Below are 27,646 nucleotides of genomic sequence, written 5' to 3'. Positions count from 1 at the left end.
GATTGGTTAATATACTTAGATATATAAATTGAGAAGTTTTTGGAGAAAGTTGTTTTAAATGTTAATATAGACTCAGATTCTCCTGCTGCGTGTGCTCAAACACTTCTTCCGGGTGCTTCTGTTTTTTAGCCCTTTATTTGCTTTGTTTTAAGTTTTCACACAATCACACACTGCACCAAAAAAGACTCAAATTCACAGCAGACTCTATATGCGGCAACATATTCACAATTTAAATTTAAATATTTATTTATTAAAGTTTAAACTATTTAACATTTTGAAATTCGTGATACTCATTCATGATAAATATACTCCCAAAGTAAAAATCTTGGTCAATATAGAACATGTTTGATTTGGTGGTGGAAGCCGAGAATTGCGTACTTTACGTGAAAATCATATAAGGTGTTGCTTCGAAGACACCGCGAAAAAACAAAAAAAATAAATCGATTTTGGACAGTCCACCGCCACCCTAAACACCCACTATATCTAATCCTCTTGCCACTTTCAAAGTTGACTTTAGAACCTCTTTGTATAATCGTATTGTATTTTTGTTTTTTGCTGAATTTATAATCGTATTGTATATGCACGATAGGATAGAAAAGAAAAATGCATAATGGAGGAGAATATTATATTATTATTCCAAGAGATATAAACTACAATTTTTTATATATAAAAAACCGTACATCTAATAGGGCCCCCACTTCTACAGTTACTCTACTCAAAACAAAGGGAACAGGGAACACTACATTAGGGACAAGGAATTTCCTTTTCTTATATCTAGATCTCATTTTTTTATTTTATTAATTTTTGCTTTGAATTTAGTTTGTCCACTACAAGGAACCCTTTATTTTAATGTAGACTTTAGAGCTTGAAATGCTAGCTAAAGCCTTAAGCATATAACGTCATCTCTAATATTCTTCATCAACAAAACCTGAATTTTAGACAAAGTAAAATCCAAATTATGAAGGGAATTGGGATGGCAAGTATCTAATTCCTGCACCCTTTCATCTAATGAAGCGTTCCATTTATATCAAAGAACCGTTCATGGCAATGCTTTAAAGTATTGGAAGTATATGTTACTTTATTTTATCATTGTGATTTATAAAATGGAAATGTGTCACTTTATTTCACCATCAAGAATCACACGGTTCCTATGTTTAAAGTTGATAGTGGAATATTTTCACGATAATGAAACTTCAGGGAAGAAGCAAGAGAGGGTAATTGCTATTAGTTGGACAACATTCTGGCCGTTTTTTTTCCAAATTCATGAAGGCTTCGATTTTTCGCATGATTATTGGTCACACTTACATTCACAAACAAATTAAGAGGATGTTATGTTCACGTCAACTTTGCAACTAGCACAGTGTAAGCCTGTGTCATGGTTGAGTAGACATTTAGAACATGAGTGATATAATGCCCTTGTAACATGTTACTGATAAAAGTTAATTTCAATAATTTGCCTTTGTTTACTCCCTAGTCCTTATCCTGATTCGTCACCCATCTAGATGCCTCTACAGATGAGGAGTTTCTAATGCCCTTTACCATATTTTGGCTAGAAATTAAAAGCTGCTGTCTTTTGCATTCTGAGCCATTTAAAGCAAAAAAAATATATATATATATTGGCTTGCATGTGAGTAGGTAAAGACTAGAGGAAAAAAATGTGGAGAAATTCAATTTTACCCTGATTGTGGTATTATTATTGCAAAACTCTTTCGCTTTTTTTCTTCTTCCTTGTTTGGTATACTTAAACTCATTCAACTATTAGTGCAGTATTAAAATTCTTTTTTTTATTCATAAAATTGAACATATATTAAAGTATTTATAATACTTATAAGTCATGCTTAATCAACTAGATTAGATCCCTTGATATATTAAAATCCTTTGATTTCTAAAGATGCCATGGCAATTCTCAAAACTAAGGGAATTTAAGTTCATGTTGAGAAATATTTGCATATTATGTTTTGTATAATTTTGATTTTATAGATTTTTTATTTATTTAAGATCATAAATGTCTTTTACATAAAGAAAATTTTATTTGAAATAAATAATATTACTATAAATAATAAAACTCTCATTTTAAGTATTAATTGAAATTAAGTTTGAAGAAAATTAATGTTAAAATAAATTATCTAAGAAATAAGTTTATAATATAAGAATAATATTTTCCACCCATAGAAAAAAATGGTTTACAATCACATTTTCCTGATTGAAACATAAATCAAAAGTTTTTCTAAACAAGTTTGAAAACGACACTCTTTGTGGGGGAGCTGCAGCCGAGTGCTTAGGTGCTGCAAAAACAACACCAAATTCTGACATGAAGCAATAAAACACTGTTAACTTTGTTGAAAAACCGACGAATAGTAATGTACTATTCGTGTGACGTTAATCTTCTTAGTCAATCCTAATATGAGAGTGTAGACACAATTTGCTCAGCAGTCCAGTTATAAGGCTGACAAGTTATTAATAAATATTTATATATTTAAATTTTAATGATAATATTATTATTTCTTTATCAAGTTACAAATACATACTTATTAACTAATAATGAATTATGTATAAACGATGAATTATCTATAATTTATTAGATTATTTATAAATAATAAATTATCTATTAATTATTTTACAAATTATAAATTATCTACCATCCAATACTATAATTATAGGTTTTCTCTCACTTTTCAATTCATTGTCAGGGTCTTCTATTTTACATTGTCAGGGTATTCTTCTAAGAAAGAATACATATAGTCCAACATGTGAAATTATAGAACACATACATATTGCGTCTAGTCTCACATCAATCAAATCTAGATTTCAGTAACAACAAGTAATAAACAATCTTACTACTTATCCCCGAACTAGTGTAATAATTTCACTCCTCACATCGTCTCCATGAAGCATCTAGCAAAGCACAAAAAGGAATCTTCCTCAATGCCAAAAAGGGTACTTTCGTAAACCAAAATTTATCAATTGTACTATAAATTTCATAACCACCATCTCACTTAAATTCACTTCCATCAAAAGAGAGATAAAGAGAGAGAGAGAGAGAAATGAGGGCAATAAAGAGTGTACCAACATCATCTCCAGTGAGTGGCAGTGGGATTAATATATGGAAGTCTCCAATTCCTTACTTGTTTGGAGGCTTAGCAGTGATGCTGGCTATCATATCTATGGCATTGGTGATCCTTGTTTGCTCCTACAGAAAACGTGATTCTCAGTCATCATCATCATCATCTGAAGTTGATCAAGAAGAAATTAAATCACAAGCAATGTCCAAGAACTTAGAGACAAACTCGGAGCCTGAGGTTCTTGTCATAATGGCTGGGAATCACAACCCCACATACCTTGCCAAACCAATCACTTCTTCTTCTTCTTCAATTTACTGCACTTGTGGGGCTCAAACAAACCCTTCTTCATCCTCATCCACTGAGTGAAGGCTAACCAAATAACAATATCTCAAGATCAACAAAATTTTGCTCTACTCTGGCAGTTTTCTTCCTTTTCAATTTTCATATTCCTCTGGTTTTGTGAGAGCACGGAATGTGATCACTGAAGATGAGTGCTTACTTCTTTTTTTGACAATTTTGCTTTTTCATAATGAAATGATCTCGCGGCTTATAATTAATTAATTATTAGACTTTATATTGTTACATATATTTTGCTACTAGTTATGCTTTTCATTTCTTTAATTTCTTACACCATATATATATATATATATATGACCAAGTTTCTTTCAACTGTAACGTTAAGATTTTTGGCGTTTTTGCGGCCGCACCGTCAAAGTTTTGGAGTCTCTCCATAACTTTATTGGCTGCATTAATTTGTCTACAATCACGAACGAAGTAACTGTGACTGCAATTTAAGTCAATGGACTTTAATTTAATGCTGAAATTAATCTCCATAGTATATTAAGCGTAGCATTGAAGGAAAGTGGAAATTAAACTGAAAAGTGAAAACAAGAAACGGTAGAGAAACAAAGACACCACCAACCACCCCACGAAAGAGCTACATCATTTTTCGTATTCTTTTTTTCCCAATGCCATCTTTAAGTCATGCCTGGGAATTGCATTCTGTTGAACACAGTCCATGAGTTAAAAAAAGGAGAGGGTATATATTGGCTTGTCACTTAACACAAAATAAATTGTTTTATCTGTTAGACAAGCTTTCTATCTTTCTTTCCACCTTTTTCTTTTGTGTTTCAGTGTAGCATATGATTCTATTTATTTCTGAGTTAATAAAGTTCTCAGAGGCGAACGAGGGGTGCCATGAAACGCAGAAGTGTGTGTACTTGGACGCAAAAGCCAGAAGAATTAAAGTGGGGCATCACCAAATAACCAAATACAAACAATGTTTGGTGCTCTTTCACGAAAATGAACATTCCAAATATAATATATAGAGAGATAAAAAGATTGAGAACAACTTTTTGGTGGGTTAGTGATCAAATAACAATAAATATACAAATAAACCATTTTCTCATTCATTTTTTTATATCTATTGAAATTTAACTCAGTTAATTAAATAATTATTCTAAACTTTTGATATTTGAATTTGATTTTTATAAATAATTTTTTAATCTTTATCATATCCCATGTATCTATTGGGTTTTATCTTTTCTATTTTCTTTTCATCGATCTCTTTTTCTTTCACCCATATACTAATAGCATGTTTGAAGAAAACACGTTACAAATAAAAGAATCATATTTTGAATGAGAAAATTATAATTATTAACTTTTGAAAATCACATTCAAAACATAAAAAATCAAATTTTTAAAAGAAATCAGCATATGACAATCTTTTTTTTTATTAATAAATAGTAATTGTTAGTTTATTAATTTTTTTAAATAAAAGATATCAAACTTACGATCTTTTTTTCCTTCTTCTTCTTAAATCTTAAGAACCCAACCAATCTTATATAAATTAAAAGCATGATAGCGTATGATGTAGAACTATATAATAATTTGTCCGATTTAGAGATATATGAATTTCCATGCTCATCAAAATAATCAGCGGCTAGCATTGAAGTCCCTAAACCCATCAAATTCACGTAGGAAAGTGATATAGGATAACACAGCATCTAGGCATGTGGAAGTGGAGCCCTTTTGTTTCTTAAGCTACGTGGCCTTCACTTTGTAGGAGCCACAAAGATTTGGTACTAATCTTCAAAAGGGGCAGCGGCGAAACGCACATGTTTTTCCCTTTTTTCGTTACTTAATACAACACAAAGTGGTTTTTTTGTTGTGTTATCCTGCACTATGTTGTCAAAAAACTATCATCTTTTGGATAACCGTGACAATTTTATAACTAGTATCCACATTTTAAATATGATTCTCGCGAAACCATCTTTAAAACCTGAAAATGACAACAATTTTTAGAAAAATCGTCATTGTTTTGGAGTATTCAAAGACGATCTCACAAAAATTGTCTTTGAAATGTGGGTAATTTCATTTTTGCTTCACTCGCGTCGTGTCCTTTGTTTGATTTCCCTCAAATCTCTTACCCCTTCTAGGCCAGGTTCGTATTCAAACCTTCTTTCCAAATCAGTCCTTGTTCATTTCATTCGTGGTGCTCTTGGCACAATGGTCTAATCTGGAGGAGGGGATTATATTCCGCGCTGAGGATTTGTGCTTGTGGGCTAGGGTGAATATTGCAGACTAGCAAATGTAGGGGTCGACAATCGTTCAGACTTGATAAAGGTTGTCACGGCATTGCAGACCTCCTTTTCAATTGAGCTTCCCCCGCTCGGAGTAGCATCTAGCTCCTGGGTTTGTTTGCTTACTTGCCTTCCACTTTGACTTCCACTAGACCTAAAGAGAGATCATCCAATGGCGTAGATTAAGACTATTGGATTTGAACCAATGACTCCCGAAAGCAATACTCTAACCACTGAATTAAGTATGTCATTTATCAACCCCCCATCCAAAAACAAGTCACTTCGCTCACTCTGACACCATCAATTTGCGCCTATCTCACTCCGTCAGGTCACTCTGCCTCTGGCAGGGTCGCCATCGTCGCTTTGTCACCATTGAAGGCACCATCATCATCGTCGTCGTGGGGTCATGAGGGCATATTGTAGTGGTGCATCTGATACGTGTCTACTTCAATTTCATTGGGAGACATGATGAAAAGGATCTTGAGTTTGGCTGGTGATGGAAGAATTAGAACTTTGTTGTAGAACAAAAGACAAAATGTCTTCATGAAATTTAACATTCCGAGAAATCATATTTTTTCCAAAAGCAAGGTTGTAGAGCTTATATCCTTTAACACCCAGAGGATAGCCAATAAAGACAGTAGGTTCAGCTCGTGGACTGAATTTATGCCTGGCATGTTGTGGAGTGTTGGCATAACATAAAGAACCAAAAACCTTAAAAATGTTGTAGTCAGGTTCTTTAAGATACAATACTTGATAAGGGCTCTGTTTTTGTAAAACAGGAGTAGGAATTCTGTTGATAATGTAAGTAGCTGTCAAAATGCAATCTCCCCAAAATTCCAGTGGAACTTTAGATTGAAACATAAGAGAACGGGCTACATTGAGAAGATGTTGGTGTTTTCTTTCAGTCACTGAATTCTATATAAGTGTGTAAGGACATGAAAATTGATGTAAAGTGCCTTCATTAGCTAAAAATTCAGTCAACAAAAATTCCTTTGCATTATCACTTCGAAAGCATTTTATGGTTTTGCCAAATTGAGTTTTGATAAGTTTGAAATTTTTTTGAATGCAAACAGAAGCTTGATCTTTTGATTTTAGTAAAAAAAAAAAACCCATGTAAATCTGCTATGATCGTCAACAAAAGTAAAAAAGTAATTATAATTGTCATAAGTAACAATATGAAAAGGTCCCTAAAGATCACAATGAACCAGATCAAAACAAGAATCAACCATTTTATGATTGTTAGGAAAAGAGAGGAATTTTTGTTTAGCTAGAGGACATACACAACAATCTTGGCAAGAAAAAATACTAGGTAAATTGATACTTTTATTAGAAATAAGCAATCTAAGAACAGCGTCAGATAAATGTCCTAATCTAGAGTGTCATTTGTGTATAATAAGATTGGGATCATTGTAAGTATGAATATTAGCAATAGTATGATGAGATGAATTGATTAAAAAACTAGTTGACTTATTATGTGAATTGTGGAGAATGTAAAGACCATCCAAGGTGCTACCTTGGCCAATCTCCTTCGAATTCAGTGGATCATGTGTGTCAAAACAGGAATAATCAAAAGAAATCTTGGTCCCATTAAACTTAGTTAGAGAACTTACAGAGAGAAGATTGACCTTAAAATCTAGTATAAACAGGACTTTATGAAGAGTAATATGATTATTTAGTTTAACAGAACCAATGGCCTTTACTTCAACAACATTTCTAGTGGGAAGGTAAACAAATTGGTTATTTAAATGACTAAAGCATATATTATTATCCAAAGAACATGTGATATGAGTAGTAGCCCCGGAATTGACTATCCAAATTGAGGAATTGTCATTATTTGGATAGGTGGTGAAGGCCAAATTTTTAAAAAAAGAAAAGGTCAACTTACCAGGTGTTGATAAGGATGTAGAATTAGGCTGTTGTGATGAAGCAGCAGGAGCTACCTGACGTTGAAGAAGTGTGAGAAGTTGATCGTATTGAGCTTGTGTTAGTTGCATGGGACCATCTGACGTGAGATTATCATTGGAAGCAGTGACTTGATTAACAACAGAGGTGGATTTCTTGTAGGCTGCAGGGTAGCCATGTTTCTTGTAGCATTTGGATTCTGTGTGGCCAAGCATTTTACAGTGGCTGCATTTGGGGCGTTCTCTTTTTGTGGAACCAGATTGTGGAGGTTTGGGAGAGGGTGGTGGAACAGAAAAAGCAACTGATGAAGGTGGTTGAGAAAGAGTGCCAAGTTCTTGACGTTTTTCTTCTTGAACCCCAAGGGAGAAAACGCGACTAATGGAAGGAAGAAGATTCATAAGCAAGATTTGGCCATTGATTTGAGAATAATTGTCATCCGGGCCCATCAAGAAAGACATAACATGTTCAAACTGAAGATAATCCAATAGGGGTTTGAATCCTTCACATGTACATGAGTGTGGGGGTTGGAAATCACTCAATTCTTCCCAAAGAGACTTGATCTTGGCAAAGTATTGGTTGATGGACATGGAACCTTGAGTGCAAGAGAAAATGGCTTTCTTCAATTGGAAAACTCGAGGCCTATTATGTTGTCGATAACAGGAGTTTAAATCATCCCATAAGATTGCTGTTGTGGATGAGTAGATAACACTAGTAGCAATTTCTTTATTAGCAGAGTTGATATTAAAGAATGTATCGTGCCATAGAGAGAGAATGAAAAACGTAAAACACGTGAAGATGACCAAATACTGCATTAAGCTTTATTGATGCATTTATTAAGTACTTATATCTGTTGCAGAGTTGCAGAGGAAAGAGAAGCGCTTAGTGTTTTAGTTAGTTACATTTGAAACTAACTTCTAACATCTTTTCTAACTAACTAACAGATTTCTAACTGAAGAATGAGCTTCTGCTAAGACCCCCCCTCAAGCTGGGAATGGATGTTCATCATTCCCAGCTTGGAACATAAGCCTTGAAAGATAGCAGGAGTGAGAGGCTTCGTGAAGATGTCCGTAAGCTGCATTGAAGAAGAAACGGGAAGAAGTTTCAGCAAGCCTGCGTTTACTTTGTCGCGCACGATATGGCAGTCGATCTCGATGTGTTTGGTACATTCGTGGAAGACTGGATTTGAAGCTATTTGAATGGCAGATTGGTTGTCACAGTAGAGTGTTGCAGGTTGAAGAAAGGATACCCGGAAGTCTTGAAGAAGATAGCTCAACCATTAAAGTTCACATGTAGTTGAAGCCAAGGCCCGATACTCTACCTCGGAGGAACTGCGAGATACCGTGGATTGCTTCTTGGACCACCATGAAACGAGAGAATCACCCAGGTAAACGGAAAATCCAGTGATGGAGCGTCGTGTGTCGCGGCAGCCTGCCCAATCGGAGTCACTGAATGCTTTAAGAGTGAGGTTACCATGAGCAGCAAAGAAAATGCCTGAACTAGGAGAACCTTTGAGATATCGTAAGATTCGAAAGGCAACCTGAGAATGTGTACTAGTTGGGTTTTCCATATACTGACTTAGTTGTTGAACTGTATGAGCAATATCGGGTCGGGTGTTCGTGAGATATATGAGGCGACCGATTAAACGTCTGTATGAAGAAGCAGAAGTTTCGGATAATGGCGTGCCCATGGAAGCGCTTAATTGGGTAGAGTATTCCATGGGAGTAGAGGCAGGTCGGGAACCAAGCATGCCTGAGTCTGATAGAATGTCTAGGACATATTTACGCTGGCATAAGTGTATGCCGTGACTTGAGCGAGCAACCTCGAGTCCGAGGAAGAATTTCAGAAGACCAAGGTCCTTGATGCTGAAGGTTTGATCAAGAAGCTGGGTAAAATGAGTGATATACTTGAGGTTATCTCCTGCTAAGATGATATCATCAACATAAACAAGGATAGCTGTTACAGTGTTATCATTGTGAGAATATAAGAAAAGCGAGTGATCAGCTGAAGATTGACGAAAGCCTTGGGAGAGAAGGAACGATGAAAGTCATGTGAACCATTGCCTACTTGCTTGTTTGAGGCCATACAAAGAACGTTGAAGACGGCAGACGAGGTTGGGGTTATCTACAGCCAATCCAGGTGGAGGTTTCATATAAACTTCTTCATTGAGATCCCTGTGGAGGAAAGCATTGTTGACGTCGAGTTGTCTAAGGTGCCATTTACGAAGAGCAGCAAGGGCTAGAAGCATGCGGACAGTGGTGAGCTTGGCCACGGGGAAAAAAGTATCGAGAAAATCCAAGCCTTCCTGTTGAGTGTATCCTTTGGCGACTAGTCGCGCTTTGTATCTTTCAATGGTTCCATCCGCATTGTGCTTGATTTTATAAACCCAGCGACATCCAATGGCCTTTTTGTGTGGGGGAAGGGGAGTTAGAATCCAAGTGTGGTTCTGTTGGAGAGCCTTTAACTCGACCTGCATGGCTTTAATCCAACAGTCATGGCTAGAAGCCTCAGCATATGAACTAGGTTCAACTATGGTGGTTATAGACATGATAAAGTGTTTATGAGAATGAGACAAACGGGAATAAGATAAGACAAAATGAAGGGGATACTTAACCTTGGTGGAGGAGGTAGCAGCATGTGAAGTGAGAGCGTGATGAAAGTCCTATAAGTATGTAGGTGGATGTCTCATTCGCGTAGAACGGCATAAGTTGGGTGTATAAGGGGATGAAGGAGAAGAGTTGTCTTGTGTAGAAGTAGGAGAGTTGGTAGGGGGTATCGTGCTTTGGGTAGGGTCATTAGGGTTGACTGTGTATATTGGGGTGTTGTTAGAGAAGGGAATTGACGAGATATGAGTATGGGTATTATCGGATTGGTGAGGTTCATGTAATATAGGGAAGTGATTTTCATAAAAAACAATATTACGAGAAACAGTTATGTTATGAGAATGAAGATTATAAACGAGATACCCTTTTGTATGCGGTTTAAAACCAAGAAATATGCAAGGATGAGCACGAGGATCAAGTTTCTGTCGATGATTCTGGAGGGTACTGATGTAACATAAGCACCCAAAGACACGAAGATCGGAAATATCGCAGGGTTGTGCATATAGTTTTTCATAAGGAGATACATTTTTCAAAAACGGAGTGGGTATACGATTTATGAGGTATGCAGCATGGAGTAATGCAAAACACCAGAAATTAAGTGGGAGTTGTGCTTGATATAAGAGTGCTTGTGTGACATTCAAGAGATGCTGGTGCTTTCTCTCGGCAATGCCATTCTGCTCAGGTGTTTCGACACAAGTGGTTTGGTGAATAATACCTTTGCGAGCATAGAAATCATTCATGAGGAATTCAGCTTCATTATCGCTTCGTAAAATTTTAACTTTACTATCAAACTGAGTTTCAACATATGCAACGAAATCAGTAATAATTCTACGTGTTTCGGATTTTGTATGCATGAGATGAGTCCATGTATATCGGGAAAAATCATCTATGATGGTTACGAAATATCGGTGTCCATGCATGGATGTTTTGGAGCATGGCCCCCAAATATCAATATGTAAAAGCTCAAATTTGTTTGATGCATGAGATGTGCTAGAAGAAAAAGGTAATCTCTTATGCTTTGCATAATGGCAAGTATTACATATGAAGTTTTTGTTGTTGTTCAAAAAAGGATAGTATGATTGCATAGCTTGTAACCTTTCGAGAGAGGGATGACCCATACGAAAGTGCCACAGATTTACAGGAAGAATTCTACACTTTGGGTGTGTAATGGTGGAACATATGGTATGTGTTTTTTATGCTTCGGGGGTGAATTGATAGAGACCGCAACTCACTTCAGCTGTACCAATCCTCACCTTGGTATTGATATCCTGTAGAATACAGATATTTGATGAAAAAATCAATTTGTAGTTAGTAGATGACACCAGTTTTGATATGGATATTAAGTTGAAAGTAAAGGCTGGCACATATAGGACATCATGTAGTGTAATGAACGCGGAAAGTTGTACTGTGCCTAAGTGGGTAGCATAGACAAGATGACCATTTGGTAGCTTAACTGTGATGGGGTAAATTTGATGATATGAATGAAAATTTGTTAGAGAAGAAGAAACATGATCTGTGGCTCCTGAATCTAAGATCCAGGAGGCAGAATTGGCTTTTTCGCAAGACAAAACTATACTTGTTGTATCGTTATTGGGACAAGATGAAATGGAGGCAACCTGTGGCTTAATGGATGCTGAGTTTCCGGCCGATGGCTGTTGTATTAAAGCTAGCAGTGCCTTGTATTGCTCTGGTGAAAAACGAACCAATTCTTGAGATTCTTGGGATGGTATTTGGTCATATTTGGCCTTTCCTTCTGCTGCCACTACATTGTTAGCCATGGTTCTGCCATTGTTGAATTTAAAACCTGGGGGATACCCGTGTTTCTTGTAACAAACTTCGACTGTGTGTCCAAGCTTCCCACAGTAGGTGCATATTTTTCGGGTGTTGTATCCTTTGCCTTTCCCATCGTAATTGGGAGGTAGTCCGTTTTTCTTGTAACAAATGCTTTCATTGTGACCGATACATCCACAGAATTCACAAACACTTTTGACAGCGTTAATGGAAGATCCTTCTTTAGATTCGAGATTGAAACTTGATATAGAGTTATTACCTGTAAGTTGTCTCTCCTGCTGTGCCACGTACGAAAAAATTTTAGGTATGGTAGGTATTGGATCCATGAGCAACACATGGGAACGTATATTGCTATACTGCTCGTTCAACCCTCGCAGGAACCTGCATAGCGCGATCTTCTCTCTTTCGTTGAGCCATGGTGGTGAGTACCAAGCAAGTACATTTGACAGTGCATCTACATATGGGATCGGGTCTGAAGTTTTCGATCTCATCCCATATGACTCGCAGCTTCGTGAAGTATTTTGTAACCGAAAGGGATCCTTGCTTGATGGACGAAGCTTCTTGTTGGAGTTCAGATACTTTCAGAAGGTCCCCTCGTGCGTACCTAGATTTCAAGTCATTCCAGATTTCTTCTGCTCTGTCCATCCACAAGACACTTTGTCTAATGGAGATGGATACTGAATGGACTAACCAAGACACCACCATGTTGTTGCAGCGACTCCATGCCCCATAAGTTCTATCAGACTTCAATGGCTCGAGTGCCTTTCCATTCACAAACTCTACTTTATTCTTGGCGCTTAACGCCGTTATCATGGACCTACTCCATGAATGATAATTGCTAGAATCTAAAACTGGAGAAACCAGTGCAACGGCTGGGTTTTCACTTGGGTGAAGGTAAAGATAGCTTTCTGTGTTTAGCAGTGATTCGTTCATGGTGAGAAAGCAAAGGCAAGATGCAAAAACAGAAATGAAAGAGAAGAAAGGTGACACAGCAGAACTCTTCACAAGAAGAGCTCTGATACCATATTAAAGAATGTATCGTGCCATAGAGAGAGAATGAAAAACGTAAAACACGTGAAGATGACCAAATACTGCATTAAGCTTTATTGATGCATTTATTATGTACTTATATCTGTTGCAGAGTTGCAGAGGAAAGAGAAGCGCTTAGTGTTTTAATTAGTTACATTTGAAACTAACTTCTAACATCTTTTCTAACTAACTAACAGATTTCTAACTAACTAACATATTCCTAACTGAAGAATGAGCTTCTGCTAAGAGTTGAGAAGCCAAGATCGGACAATGCTATCGTTTCTTTTCCATAAAGAGAGTTTCGTTAGGTCTTGTGGCTGCAAGATTGAGCCATCAATGAATCCCATCTTGTTCTTGGATTCAAGAGCAATGACAACAGCACGACGCCAAGCACCAAAATTATCACCATTCAAAGGGGTAGAAACAAGACTATGGCTCGGATGATCCGCGTGGTGGATGAAGAGAGGGTCGTGAAGATCAAGCGGAAGAGAAGAAGTAGCAGCCATGAAAGAGATGGAAATGGCGGAAGTGAATCAAAAAACTTCTTATACCATATCACAATTACTACAACATAAAGAAACAAAGAAGCAAGGAAAAAGAAACAAGAGAAAAAATGAAGAAATATGTGAAATATTCTTCTGTACATTATGAGAATGAGAACAAAGTATTTATACAATGATAAGTAAAAACCAGTAAAAGCAAAATAACAACTAATTAGCTAAATAACATAAAAGTAAAACTAATTAACTAAAATGAGATATATTGTAACAAATTTCATTTAATTCATTTTCCATGGTGACCTCTGTTTCTACTTTTGGTTTTGACCTTTTATTACTTGATGTGTTTATTGTGGGTAATTGTTGATTGCTTGTTCTCTATATAATGATGATAATATGATATAGAGGGTAAAAAGTTAGACATACACGTAAAAGACGTATAGACTCAAGTGAAAATATGTCAAATTAAGCAATGAATGTTATATATATATATATATATGAAAGAATGTATTAATACAACAAAGAAAACAGAAGCAAAGTGAGTGTAACTCACTATCTAACAATGCTCATGAAGTTGTCCACTTATCTATCATACAAGGTGAGGGAAACAGAAGCTGATTTTTGGTTTTGTGAAACGCGGCGGCTCGGAATGCCAACAGTGGAACATTAGTCAACGAAATGTCCACAAGTTGAAAAGTTCAAAGAAATACGACCAAGGATTTAAACTGTGGTCACAGGACATGGTAACCTAAAAAGTTTTAATATTGTGAAAAATTATGCATAAGTGTAGTGATTAGTCATTATTGCAGTTATGATGCAATTGTAAAAAAAAAAACTAATAAAAGAAAGAAAACTTAATATTGCACTTTGATTGCGAAAACAATTTAAAACATGCTGAAATATGAAAATATTGGAAATAAAAAATAATGGAAATTAAACCAGTAGTGCAGCTATGTGGTCATCTTAATAAAATAGAAGAAAGAGAAACGAAGGCTTTTGGATTTTTTAGTAAATGGAGAATTTAGTGATATAATTTAAAGGTGCATCTTGGGTACAAAATTTCTTCATGGCGTTGGAGTTGGGGAGAATAGATAATAATGATTGATCAACATGTTTTCCCTCAAATATTTCATTAATATTCATTATCTATTTATTTCTTCTTCAGATTTGATCGTCATCTTGCCTTCATGTCCTTCTCCTTTGAGACCTTTGTTGTTAGCTGATGCCCTCAATGTTGCTACTTTGAAGGTATAGTTTTCTGTTTTTTTTTTTTTGTTGTTTACTTTCCCACAGAATAAAGAAAATATATGTAGTATATAATATTATTTTCCCTCTCATTAAATGCCAAATAACTTTTTGGTGTCCATCGATTTTTTTAGATGGGAAAATGTTGATTTTACACCTAAAAAATGAGATGGATGTGTGGAAATTAAGAAAAGAGATAGAGAGAAAAAGTAAAGAAAGATTATAAGAGAAAAAGTGATAGATGCAAGTTTTTTTATAATAAAAAATGAAAAGAAAAATGAGGTAAATATAAGATAGAAAAGAGAGTAGACGTATGATAAATAATAAAATATATCCTATGAGGATATTCCATGTGGGTTGCTTGTTACTATGGTTAGAGCCTTGGCCACCTCTGAAGTCTTATCAAGGTACAGCAGAATGTGTTTGCACGGAAGCATAGTTCCTACTTCTTTACCTGCAGATTTCGAATGTTTCAAGGTTGGCACGAGTTAAAAAGGAGACATACTGAAAAAGTTTGATTGCAAAAAGATAATGTCAAGAATGGGATTCGAACCCATGCCCTTTCGGACCAGTACCTGAAACTGGCGCCTTAGACCAACTCGGCCATCTTGACGTGTTATTATAGACTTCGTCAAAATTAATTATAACAATAAAAAACTTTCAAGTAATATTATTTATGAATTATATGAATAATGCGTTGTCCCTGCCTCACGCAATAGTACATACATAAGAAGTTTTGTTTTTTTGGAAAGGCAAGAAGTATTGTTATTTCCATAGAAGTTTTATTCGCTTACATTTATGTCCTAAGCTGCTTCGACAGATTCACTCTAAAATTTAAGTTAAGAGTATTGTTATTTTAATATTTTAGTGTTTAGGGTCCCCTTTGCAATTTTAAACACATATACCCACGATAAATTGCCATAGTACTTTGTTACTACTTTTTGGGTCTACATTATTTATTTTGTGGTTGTGTTTTTGTGAGTTGAGAATGAAAATTAAGGAACAGAAATGAAGAGAGTATTTTAGTGGGAAACTGGGAATCAAGTATATCTCGTAATTACTTGAGCAACCATACTACGTGTTGTGTTTGTTTGGTTTCACATATTAATGGACCAATATATGGATGGCTCTAGATTGCCACTTCCCTAGTTTCTTTGAGTTTGGACTTCGTATTCAGTCCATCATGCTAAACTCAACTCATGACTCAAAACCTTTTTTTTTTTTAATTTGGGCTACGGTTGATCCTTGTCAAAATGACAAGTTTTCCTTTTGGGGCCCATAAAATGATCCTCGTGGAAGTTTTTTTTTTCTTTTTAATTTATTTAAAAGCCTTAGCTGACATGTAAATTGTAAATATGTGTCTCCCTCCTAATTTTTTTTTTTAAAAAGGATATTTGACGAGAAGCAACTAAATATACCCAAAAAATCATTTTGCAAACTAATATCCGAACTGAGTGGATTATATTCAGAGAATAATGGAGATTTACCCTTAATATAGTAAACAAGAAAGTACTACATTCTTGATATATTTTTTTATCATGTATTTTTGTTTAATAGGACACTCGGTTTTAAATGAATCAACATAAAAAAAAAAGTACTAACCTTTATCAAATTCTAAAGAATTTAAGAACTTTTAATATATTTAGGAATTACAGTTATCAATGAGCCTAGTCAGAAAATTAAAATTAATCTCATACTTAAAAGGTGCGGAAATATTTTGTGATACCAAAAAAGAGTAGTTAACATGGTTAATTATCATTTCTATTCAAATATATATGAAAATATGAAAGGTCTTGAATGAAAATATTGTCAACTTGTTCTTTCTTTTTATTAGGTATTAGATCCAAAAAAAATATGGTACTACTTCAATTGATCATTTACATTATATTTACTAGTAAGGGAGAAAAGTAACGAAATTAGAGGGAAAAGTCGCACTCTTCACTTTTCAATGGCCCATTATGTCACCTCTACCATGAGGTTTATTTTGCTACACACATTAAACAAAAAAATTAACTAAAACCATAGCAGCACCCGTGTAATTGCACGGGTTTCAATTTAAAAGAAATACGTATTTATGTTTCTAACCGAAATTATAATAAGATTAGGGGGGAAAGCATTAAACGGCGACATGTAACAGTTACTTTGGACAATTTTATTATGATATAGATTAACTATTTTGTTTGTTACTGAAATAACAGAGTAATATAATTTCTCATGAGTCCTAACTCACCAAATCCAAAATTGAGTATGTTTCAGTGTTTGGTTTTGGATCAGATACCCACATTTTTCTGTAGATTTACCTGAAGAATGTATAAGTAAAACTAATAGTTCATTTCATTGTTTACACCTGTCCACAATTCTTTGATGCAGATCCATACATGCGGTGATGCACCCAGGATTTTAAACTATGGAGGTAATACTCACGTGCACACACATTTATGCATTTTGAATTTTAATAAATATAGTTTTTTTGTGAAGGCAATTAGTACACGATAATATATATAATATTGTGAAGAAAAAAATGTGGGATCCCACAAAACCTATAAAGTAGGTCTGTCCCCTCCCTTACCCAAGTCAATTAACCTACACTTTGATCTAAATTTTCCCACTCTACACTCTATCTTAAAAACCCTCCTTCAGTAATCTAGTTAAACAAGTTTCCCCTAATATATTCGAAATTATTTTAGTATGTTGAAGTGATGTTAAGATTTAAAATAAAGGGAGTCCACGAAATTTTAAAATATAAAGAGCCTTATTGACTTAAAAAAATAAAAAGAGGTTTATGTGACACACATTTATTAAACTTAAAATATCATATTGTATCTTATACAAGATTGATCTAAGGTAAAACAACTAAAATATTTGCTTTAGGCCTCCAAAAAAATTGGACCTAAAAAAATATATATTAATAATTATAATACTCATATTTTCTGATAATACCCATAAAAAATAATATAGAAGAAATATAATTTTAATTTTCAGTAAGACCCATAATTTCATTGTTTAGTTTTCACTTAAAATTAATTACTCATTGATTCCCATTAATTAATTTTGTCTCTTGATTAACTATATCAAAAGTCTCTCAATCTAAATATATCAATTTTTATTAAAATTAATCTGAAATCTCTTTAATGAGAATATTGATTATGAAGTTGTAAAATTGTCTAAAGAATCATTTAAAATTGATTACTTCTTGTTTATAATAGATCAAGCAATTATCACATTAAGAAATAGATTTGAACAATTTAAAATATATAAAGATATTTTTTATTTTCTATTTAGCATTAAGAAATTGAAGTCTTTGGATATTAATAATTTAAAACAATATTGTCTTAACCTTGAATGTTCGTTAAAACATAATAATCACTCGAATATTGATGGATTAGATTTATTTATAGAACTAAAAATTGTAAGAGAAATTATACAAGTAAAAAATGATATAACGATTAATATAATTAATTATATAAAAAGAATTGATTCTTTTCCGAATGTTTTTATTACTTATAGAATAATGTTAACAATTTCAATAAATGTTACTTCAGTGGAAAGAAGTTTTTAAAAACTAAAATTAATTAAATCTTATTTAAGATAACAATGTCTCAAAAAATATTGAATGAATTAGCTTTAATATTGATTGAAAAAGAAATATGAAAGGAAATCAATTATAATAAATTAATAAATAATTTTGCTTCTTTAAAAGCTTGACAAAAAAATTTCAATAAAAATAAAAATATTAATTTTTATTCTAAAAAATTATTAAATTAAAAAAGATCTCATTTTAAAATTCCTTTTAGCCCTCTAAATACGTTGGGCTGAGGTGATGCTAGGTGCACCCAACACTATTGTTGGTGCACCCAATATTTTAAGTGAATGGACAAAAATGCCCTTCACTCAAATTGATCCGTATGAGTCATACGAATCAAGTTAATCCATATGAGTCATACGAATCAAGTTGATCCATATGAGTCATACGGATCAAGTTCATCCGTACAAACCATATGAATCAATCACGAACTCGCATACTTTCGGCGTATGATAATTTTGGAATTAACAAAAAATACTGGGCGCACAAACAATAGAGCTATTGCACCTAGCATCACCCAAAACTCTCCCATGGTTATTAAGTCCATTAGGCCAAAGCCGAACTTAGTAGTAGGTCTTCTACGTGGTCTAACTTTGTGGTTAGCACGATCACATCACACCTAAACAAAGTTTAGCCAACAACCCTTTACCAGCAACGACTTGCCATCATAATATATTAAAGTTAAACTAGAGTTTGAAAACTAATCAATGTTGATTATAAAAAAAGACAGGCCTCAATCAAAGGATACCAATTTTTATACATAATATAAGATTGAATAATATTAGTGACACTCTCCCTTAAAGACTTTCTTTATGATGGGTTAAAATTCATTAGAATCATCAAGATTCAGTTTCTCATTTAATACAAATATGGAGAGTGTCCCTAACATTCTATATAAAATATACACTAATCCACGCAGAATATAGATGCTTGAGAAAATATTAGATTGACCTGTTTTCTATAGACAAGACAAAGAATTTTATGCAATGATGGATACATACAAAGTGAAAAAGGCATATTCAAGGACAAGGATTTTACATTCCCTCCAGTTGTGCACATTGTGCTATTGGGACATCTGTATTATGCAATGAAAGTCAGACGAATTCTATTTAAGATGGCAACGGCAGAGGTTAAAAAATATTATTTATAGATACTTCTTATGACCAAAGATTGCAGTCCCAACATTCCCTTTGTTTAATTGATGCCTTTCATATTATTCTAATTTGTATTAGGAACCTTCCTGGTTCCTCCTTGAATTTAAGCCCTTTGTTTAGCACACAGTGCATCTACCATTTCACTTCACAACCTTTTTTTAAGGCCCTTTACCAAAACATTCGGCAGCTGAAACAGATATCAAGCTAATCTATCTATGTTTCTCTATTAATGTAAGTTCAATGTATAATTTCATTCATCAGCTATAGTCTCCTCTCATTCTTTGTTTCTTTGCTCAGAAAATGGATTCTTTTAAACAAATCTGGGGTAGTGCAGAAGGATGTAGCAGTAGTGAATCTGGTTGGACTATGTATATTGCCTCTCCCATGCAGGAAGACGATGCTGGATGCAGCAATGAAAATGATGGATATCATGACAACAACATCTATGGTGAGAACAGGAGAAAGAAGCAAGGGGCCCAAGTGGATGAAGAAGAAAGCGATGATTCGATGGCTTCGGATGCTTCCTCCGGTCCAGTTCATTACCACCATGCCTATACTCACAGGCAAAGTAGTCATGGCACCGCAGCCTCTAAGAAAGATAAACAAGATCATGGAAGCAAATTTTCTTCTAAGAAGAATGCAAACAAACAGGAGAAGAAACGTGTTGACAGCAGAAGTAAAAAATGATGAAATTGTGTCCATTGTATATGATGCTGGGATTTTTGTAACCATGCATCCTTCATAATTTGAATTTGTTGATTTGTTGTACTCATACCTCTTCTATCCAAAGGAAATATCCATAATCATTCTTTCAAGTAATGGAATCACAAGTTTTATGCATTTTAAAACTAAATTTTATGTTGAATGTTGTTATTCTTTTAATATGAAAACAATCCAAGTGTGAGGATTAATGTATGAGCCATGAGAAACACGCCATAACTATACTTGAATTGAATCATTATCAGTGGTATTCAAGCCAAATAACACCAGCTTCCCAGAAAAAAAAAATGATAGTTTAATTTAACTTCTAAGTTCTAGGAGGGAGGAGAAATTGTAGACAAGAGGGTCAAATCTTTCAACATGTAACTTCATCTTTAGATATATTTTGTTTTTACCTAGCTTGTTTTAAAATACGAAATCATGCTATAAGTGAAGAGAAATGTCTGGTCATCCATCAAGACATCATTATTGATACAAAAACAACTTAATTAAGGGTGAAAGGACATTGCTGTTGTAGTTAAAAGACATCAAATGTGAAATTTCCATAACTAGAGGACATAAAAATAAAACTAGATGAAGTTACTGCTACAAGAATGTTGAATTGGAAGTTGAAATTTCTCTTGTTGATTACTATGCAAAAAGTTGTATTGAGCTGGTTGACAGAAGAAACAAGAAACATGACACAAGAAAAGTGGCCAAGGGGCAGTTAGAGATTGAGGATAACATTAGCACAAAGGGAGAAAGTATTTTATATGGAAAAAAAACATTCCAATAATGATTCGTGCATGCATGTGTCTATGCTGCCAAATGCTATGCAGAACGAAATGGGGTATGCTGCGCTGGAAAGAGGGTAAGGCTTTCACATAGTTACATAAATGACAACTAGAAGCAATTAAAGCATTGTGCAGTGACAGGGCATTGGCTGGTTATGTGAACCAACTTTGCAAAGATTGGACACGAATGCAACAGCAAGGCAATCGCAAGTTTTAGGCTGTATGAGTGACATAAATACATGAGGGCACACATGATTTGAAAGGAATCATAAAAGGTCACTCTCATATAAAACCATTAGAGAGAGAAAGAGAGAGAAAGAGAGAGAGACTTTTTTTTTATATAGAAGATAGAAAAGAGTTTTTTTTTTCTCTTTCGTCCACGTTTCAGCAAAGAAGGAAAACCAAGGAAAGCACTTTGGTGAAAGTTGTCATTGTTCACATGATCATGGTAATGGTCAGTTCACCTGCAAGTACTAACTGAACATGAGTTGTTGTAAATCCTTATACCTATTTTATTCCTACGGATAAAAAAATAATTTTGCATGTAGCATTTATAACGTTAATAACTGCCGCTTTAAATCTTTAATGGCAATTTTGATGGGATCAGGATTTAGGATTGCTATAATGCTCATTGATTCTTCCAGTTTAAATCATATACTGAATTATATAGTTTCCATGAGAGATATTACATGCATATCAATCACCCTGAACTTTGTTGCTTTCCAGAGTCGATAAGCTATTTTTAAATACTCAATTGGTTTGTCACCACTTGCAATAGAGCTTTGTGATTTGAATAGATATTCTTGTTGCATATCAATTAACAGCAAGTAACGCAGGCAAAGATAATGATGGGTACCACCAGAGATCCAATCAAATACACATAATTAAAATTCGTAACATCCTTTTAGAGAGGTTATAAGCAAGAGTTGTGCAATACCTTTTATTCTCAATAACAAGAATTGCGACAAGAAATTCTTTAGTGCAAAAGTTGCACATGAATTGTGCCAATCCCTGATTCAGCCAAAAAACATTAAAGGTTTTTCAATCATTGAGCTCATTATTGAAAAAAAATCATAATAGGTTTCTCAATCATTGAGTTCATTATGGACACTGAAGACTTGAAAGAAAATGTCAGAAAAGCCAAGAAGCTCAACATCAACATAGAAGAAAAGATAATGTCAAAGAAAGAAAAATATGGGTTCACAGAAGTTACTTCTAACCACTAGCTCAAATACAAGGAGGAAGTAGAGGAAACTGGAAATGTAAAAAGAAAAGGCTAAATGCAAATTAATTAAAAGAAAAGCCGCTCACTCCTAAATAGTGTTATAAAATACTAGTCATTAATACAGGGAAGGCACTATTCATTGATTCGACCATGGTCAAATTAGTGATAACTAAATATTTTTCAATTTTATATAATCATTAAGTAATGAAATAAAATAAATCAAGCTAGGTAAAATTTTAAATTAAAACCAAATGCTCATATTATGCAACATGTAAGTTGCAAAATCAATATAATGAGAAGCTAATAATAACAATTTATAAGTGAACTTCATATATGAACCTTTGTAACTTAACAATAAACATTGGGCTTTTATTTGACTAAGTATACTTTGATAGATAAAAAAAAATACAATGAAAAATGAAACAATTGGTTTAAACCTGTTCTTCACCACTGACTCTGGGACCAGTTCTCCACAGATTTAGTTCATTGATTTTTTGGGCTAAACAAACTGAACACCTGACTAGTTCATTATTTTTTTGGTTGAACCGGTCAGTTCAGTTTGGTTTTTTTATCCTCAATAACACCAATCCTGGTAGTTATAGGGTTCTCGCATAAAAGATTTACACTGTAAAACCAAAGATCAACCCCAACAAATAAGAAAACATGAAGGAAAAGAAAAGTATCCATTTTTCAAGAAGAATATGAATTTGCATGTTACTTCTGTCTAACTAATTCAAACATTAGGAGTAAGTGGAGGAAATGGGAGAGAAAAAGGGTCCATCTATAAACACATCTTCCACACCTGTGCAAGGCAGATTTTGAATTTGTCTTTATCTGTGGGGCAAGCTACAACAAAATCGAAATTTGTCATCCTCCACAGTCCACAAGTATGCAATTCCAAAAATGTGCAACTATTATTAGAGATTTAAAATAGAAAATAAAGTAACAACAACAACCTATAGTCCTACTAAGTGGGGGCAGTTACATTGATTAATCATTGCCATTGGCCTCTATCAGAAACCAAAAATTGAATTGTTAATTCATAAATAAATAAAAAATATACAAATTTTATGTTGGCTTTAAGAAAACTATGCCCGTTAATATGGAGCTCAGAATAGCCATGTAAAGTTTGACGACAACACATGCAGAGTAAAAATTTAATTTAGATCCATTGTTTATCAATATCATTCAACCATATGTTGCCATAACATTAAAAGTGCTTGACTTCTGAGAATCTCAAAATTATTTGACAAGTGACAATGTATGATTAAACGATAATGTATGTTAAGAATTATAAGTTTAGGATCAAGAAAGAAAAGAAATGCGACAAAGACAGCTCAAATTAATAAACAAAGATATTTATGGAGATAACCTAATACTGATATTTATACTAATACTTAGGTCGAGCACTAGTACTAGTAGTACAAGCCCAAGCCCACCAATAACAAGACCAAAACCTAAATAACTCAAGAAAGATATTCTTAATATTCTCCAACAATATCAAACTTATTCACTGTTGACAGTAGATCAACATTAAACTCAACAAGTTAACAATAAATGTAAAAATTTCAACTCCTGGTGTAACATAACATGTATCCATGACGCTGAAGGAAATCTTATCAAAATGTGAAAATTAAAAAGGCACCATGAGCTGGGACAATTTTGTATCAAGCACAAAGCATGATCAGCAAAGATACAACATAGTTGGAAAACAAACTATCAAGCAATTCAGTTGGAAATAATATAAATAAAACTTCACCACGTTGTGGCTATGTAAACTCAACTCAGCATACAGTCTGAGCAGAAAACATTACATTTATTAGGAAAATCCTGATTGGTTCAAATACAGTAATCTAAATTCTAGACTGTTTGGCAAGCTTGAACCACTCAGTATGGTAAGACCCCTCTATGTCAACCCTTTCATATGTATGAGCACCAAAGTAGTCTCGTTGAGCTTGCACCAAATTAGCTGGCAACCTTTCCCTTCTGTAAGTGTCAAAATAAGCAAGACTAGCAGACATACCTGGAGTGCTGATACCAGAATTGATAGCAAGGCAAACAACTCTCCTCCAGGCAGATTGGCGATCGATTATTTCCTTTGCAAACTCTGGATCCACAAGAAGGTTTGCCAGATTAGGGTTTCTATCATACGCTTGCTTGATTCTGTCTAAGAATATTGCTCTAATGATGCAACCACCTTTCCAAATCCGGGCCAGTTCACCCAACTTCAAATCCCAACCCTTTTCAATACTCTTTGCACGGATCAAATTCATTCCCTGTGCATAACTACAGATTTTGGCTGCATAAAGAGCCTTCCTAACATCATCAACCAATTTTTTCTTGTCTACAGGTTGATCAGTCACGATATCACCAATGCCACCTGATTTAAAGACCTTTGCAGCTTCAACTCTTTCCTCCTTCAACCCACTCAGGAACCTTGCATCCAATGATGCTTCAATAGTGGGAGCAGCAATTGATAATTCAGCAGCTTGCTGAACAGTCCACTTACCAGTGCCCTTCATGCCAGTCTTGTCTAGGACCTTGTCAACAAGATATCCATCTCCCTTATCATCCTTAATTCCAAATATATCTGCAGTGATTTCAATCAGGAAACTCAGAAGTTCTCCCTTGTTCCATTCTGAGAAGACACTTTGTAGTTCCTCATTTGACAACTTTCCAACTGACTTCAGCACATCATAGGCCTCTGCAATCAGCTGCATGTCACCATATTCGATGCCATTGTGGATCATTTTCACAAAATTACCAGAGCCACCTTTACCAATATAAGTCACGCAAGGACCACTGTCAGGGACTTGAGCTGCCACCTTGAGAAGAATATCTTCTATGTATTTGAAAGCCTCAAACGAACCACCAGGCATCAAAGAGGGACCATTACGAGCACCTTCCTCACCACCAGAAACTCCCATCCCAAGGTAGAGCAGACCCAATTCAGCCACCGATTTCTCTCTTCTTTCGGTGTTCTCGTACCATTCGTTACCACCATCAATTATGCAGTCACCTTTTTCCATGTATGCAGATAGGGTCTTAATGGTCTGGTCAACAGGTGCCCCAGCCTTAACAAGCATTATTATCACCCTAGGCTTTTGAATGGAATGAACAAAAGCTTCGGGGTCATGGTAGCCATAAACTGGAAGATTTCCTTCCTGTTTTGCTCGTTCTACAGTCTCATCAACCTTGGAAGTGGTTCGGTTATAAACAGAAATGGGAAAGCCTTTCTCAGCAATATTGAGTGCTAGATTTTGGCCCATAACAGCCAGTCCAGCAAGGCCTATTCTTGTTGAGGGTTGAGCCATAATTGATTTCCTGTTCAATGATTGATAACGAACACAATAATAAGAACGAGGTACACAAAAACTGGAATAATCTTCTGATTGAAGGAAAACAAAAAGCTGTAAACTACGATAACTTAAGACAATTAGAACTTGATTGGTGACTCTGTATGCCATCAACAAAACTACTATCGAGTACAGCAAACTTCAACATATTCCAATAATAAAGAATGTAAGGAAGAAATAGAAAGGGTGCCTTCTAAGATATTCAACAATAAAAAAAGGTATTAAAATTACTAAACTTTTTAAAAAAAAAGTGAGATTACAAAAAGACCCTATACGGTCATGTTATAGAAACATCAGAGTACCTTAAGGCTCTTCTATTCTCTTCACTCATCTAAAAGATTAGTGTGAACTATTAAACCCAACTACCAAACAAAAGGTAAGTTTTTTTGTCTAGATTTGCACATATAGCTACAGCCTAAAACTCGAAATCACACAAAATGCCATGACACAAACAATTTTTACATATTCAAATTGCAATCCAAAGCAATTATTTGTTCACCTAAAAATACAGAAGATAGCCAAGTTCTACAAGATCTTACAAAATCTTAAGGCACAGAGAGTAAGCCTACAAATCATATGAATTAACAATCACAACAGAGTATCCACTGCAAGTAAATCAGTGTCACCAAGAATATCATGGTCCAACAAACTCACCCCACAACAATTAAGGGTACCAATCAGCAAGAAACTAGGAACATAAACACAGATCAGCAACACTCATAAGATAAAACCCAGAAAAAGAGCAATCACAGTGCCTCATTGATTTCCCATAAACCACAACAAACAGAATAATAAATCCAGCATAATTAAGATAATAGTTGCAATTAGATTTTGAGGGCATACACCTTAACTTCACATAAACCACCAACACTGAGTCAAAGTGAATCCCAAAATTTAAAAGATAAAAAAAGAAGGGGGGGACTTGAAGGGCAAACCTGAAATTTGAAGCGAATGAGAGAAAAATTAAGGTCTGGAATCACAGAGCACGGATGAAAAGATGCGAGCGAGGGTAGAAGCTATATATATATTATATAATAATGATAACAATACAAGGTGAGAAAGATTATCAATAACGAAAAATTATTATTATTATTATTATTATTATTGTTCGCAGTAGAAAATTGAAAGTCGACGATGGCTAACGAGACCAACCAGCGAATTTTTTAGACCAACGAAACATGAGTACATGACCATTTATTTTATCTTTAGTAATATAATATAATTATTATTATTTTGTGAAAGTTAACGAAAGGTGCGGGTCAAACTTGTTGTCTAACTTAACTACCGATGCAACTCCAGTGGGGGTAGGTGGAACGCGGTGGGTGGAACGACACCGTTCTTGTTACTGTTCTAATATTATACTGTCACACTTCAGTTCAGTTCATACTTGGTTGGGTTAGGGTCAGACTCAGGCCCAATATCAAACTCTTAATGTTTCGTTGGCTGTTGCTTTGTGCACCAAGCATATTGCTTATGCACCCAGCAATAATCTGGTATTCCGAAAATACCCCTGTGTGCTCTTCTTCCTTTTAGCTTTTTCTCTCACGTTATTAACTCATTCATTCATTCATTCTCTTGGTTTCATTGCATTTTTTTCATTTTCATGAGAGGAGAGGTGCATTGTATCTACTTTGGTCGAAGTAAAAGTGTTACAGAGGTAGATCGACAAGTGGTAATTGTGGTGGTGGTTGGTGTGATTGTTAACGGTAGAGGTAAGTTTTTCTTTGAATTTTTTTTTTTTTTTGCGTATAACACTTACGGATTAAGAATCCGTAAGCAGCATAAGGATTAACAATAAATAAGTTACTTAAGGACTGACAATCTGTAAGATAAATATTTTTTAGTTTTTTTAAAAAGTTGTTTTATTGTTTATTTGAAATGTAATTAGTATTATTATTTTAAATATTTTTAAATAAGTGTTGTTTGATAATTAATTTGTAAGTATTTGTTTTTATATTTTGGAAGTGGTATTAATTGTAAAATAATTTAGACTTATAATTTATTTGAGTCGTTGTGGTTTAAAATTGGTTGTTTTGGTGCTTATAATTTGATGAATTAGAATTAAGTTCAATAATATTATTTATTTTAGTATATATGGTTTGGTTATCATTTTTTATGTATTATATG

At 34.4% G+C, this 27,646-nt stretch overlaps 3 protein-coding genes and 1 non-coding gene across 4 annotated transcripts; 2 read left to right on the top strand and 2 right to left on the bottom strand.

The window, feature by feature from the left end:
* Positions 1-2,996: 2,996 nt before the first annotated feature.
* On the top strand, positions 2,997-3,658 carry LOC114424413 (protein GLUTAMINE DUMPER 6-like). The gene has a single exon (XM_028391252.1). The coding sequence runs from the start codon at positions 3,045-3,047 to the stop codon at positions 3,426-3,428; it is 384 nt and encodes a 127-aa protein (XP_028247053.1). The 5' UTR covers positions 2,997-3,044; the 3' UTR covers positions 3,429-3,658.
* Positions 3,659-15,240: 11,582 nt separating this feature from the next.
* Positions 15,241-15,321, bottom strand: TRNAL-CAG. The gene has a single exon. It is a non-coding gene; the product is annotated as a tRNA-Leu (tRNA).
* A 4,107-nt stretch (positions 15,322-19,428) lies between these two features.
* On the top strand, positions 19,429-20,285 carry LOC114422776. The gene has a single exon (XM_028389303.1). The coding sequence runs from the start codon at positions 19,746-19,748 to the stop codon at positions 20,130-20,132; it is 387 nt and encodes a 128-aa protein (XP_028245104.1). The 5' UTR covers positions 19,429-19,745; the 3' UTR covers positions 20,133-20,285.
* A 3,459-nt stretch (positions 20,286-23,744) lies between these two features.
* On the bottom strand, positions 23,745-26,611 carry LOC114422775 (6-phosphogluconate dehydrogenase, decarboxylating 2). Its single transcript, XM_028389301.1, has 2 exons — positions 26,455-26,611; positions 23,745-25,487 (listed from the first exon to the last, which is right to left on the bottom strand). Exon 2 carries the CDS (start codon positions 25,475-25,477, stop codon positions 24,017-24,019), a length of 1,461 nt encoding a protein of 486 aa, XP_028245102.1. The 5' UTR covers positions 25,478-25,487; positions 26,455-26,611; the 3' UTR covers positions 23,745-24,016.
* Positions 26,612-27,646: the final 1,035 nt, after the last annotated feature.

The sequence above is a fragment of the Glycine soja genome, chromosome 8, assembly GCF_004193775.1.
Source record: "Glycine soja cultivar W05 chromosome 8, ASM419377v2, whole genome shotgun sequence".
NCBI classification, from domain to species: Eukaryota; Viridiplantae; Streptophyta; class Magnoliopsida; order Fabales; family Fabaceae; genus Glycine; species Glycine soja.
The sequence above is the reverse complement of the archived record's forward strand: the minus strand, read 5'-3'. Positions and strand labels throughout refer to the sequence as shown.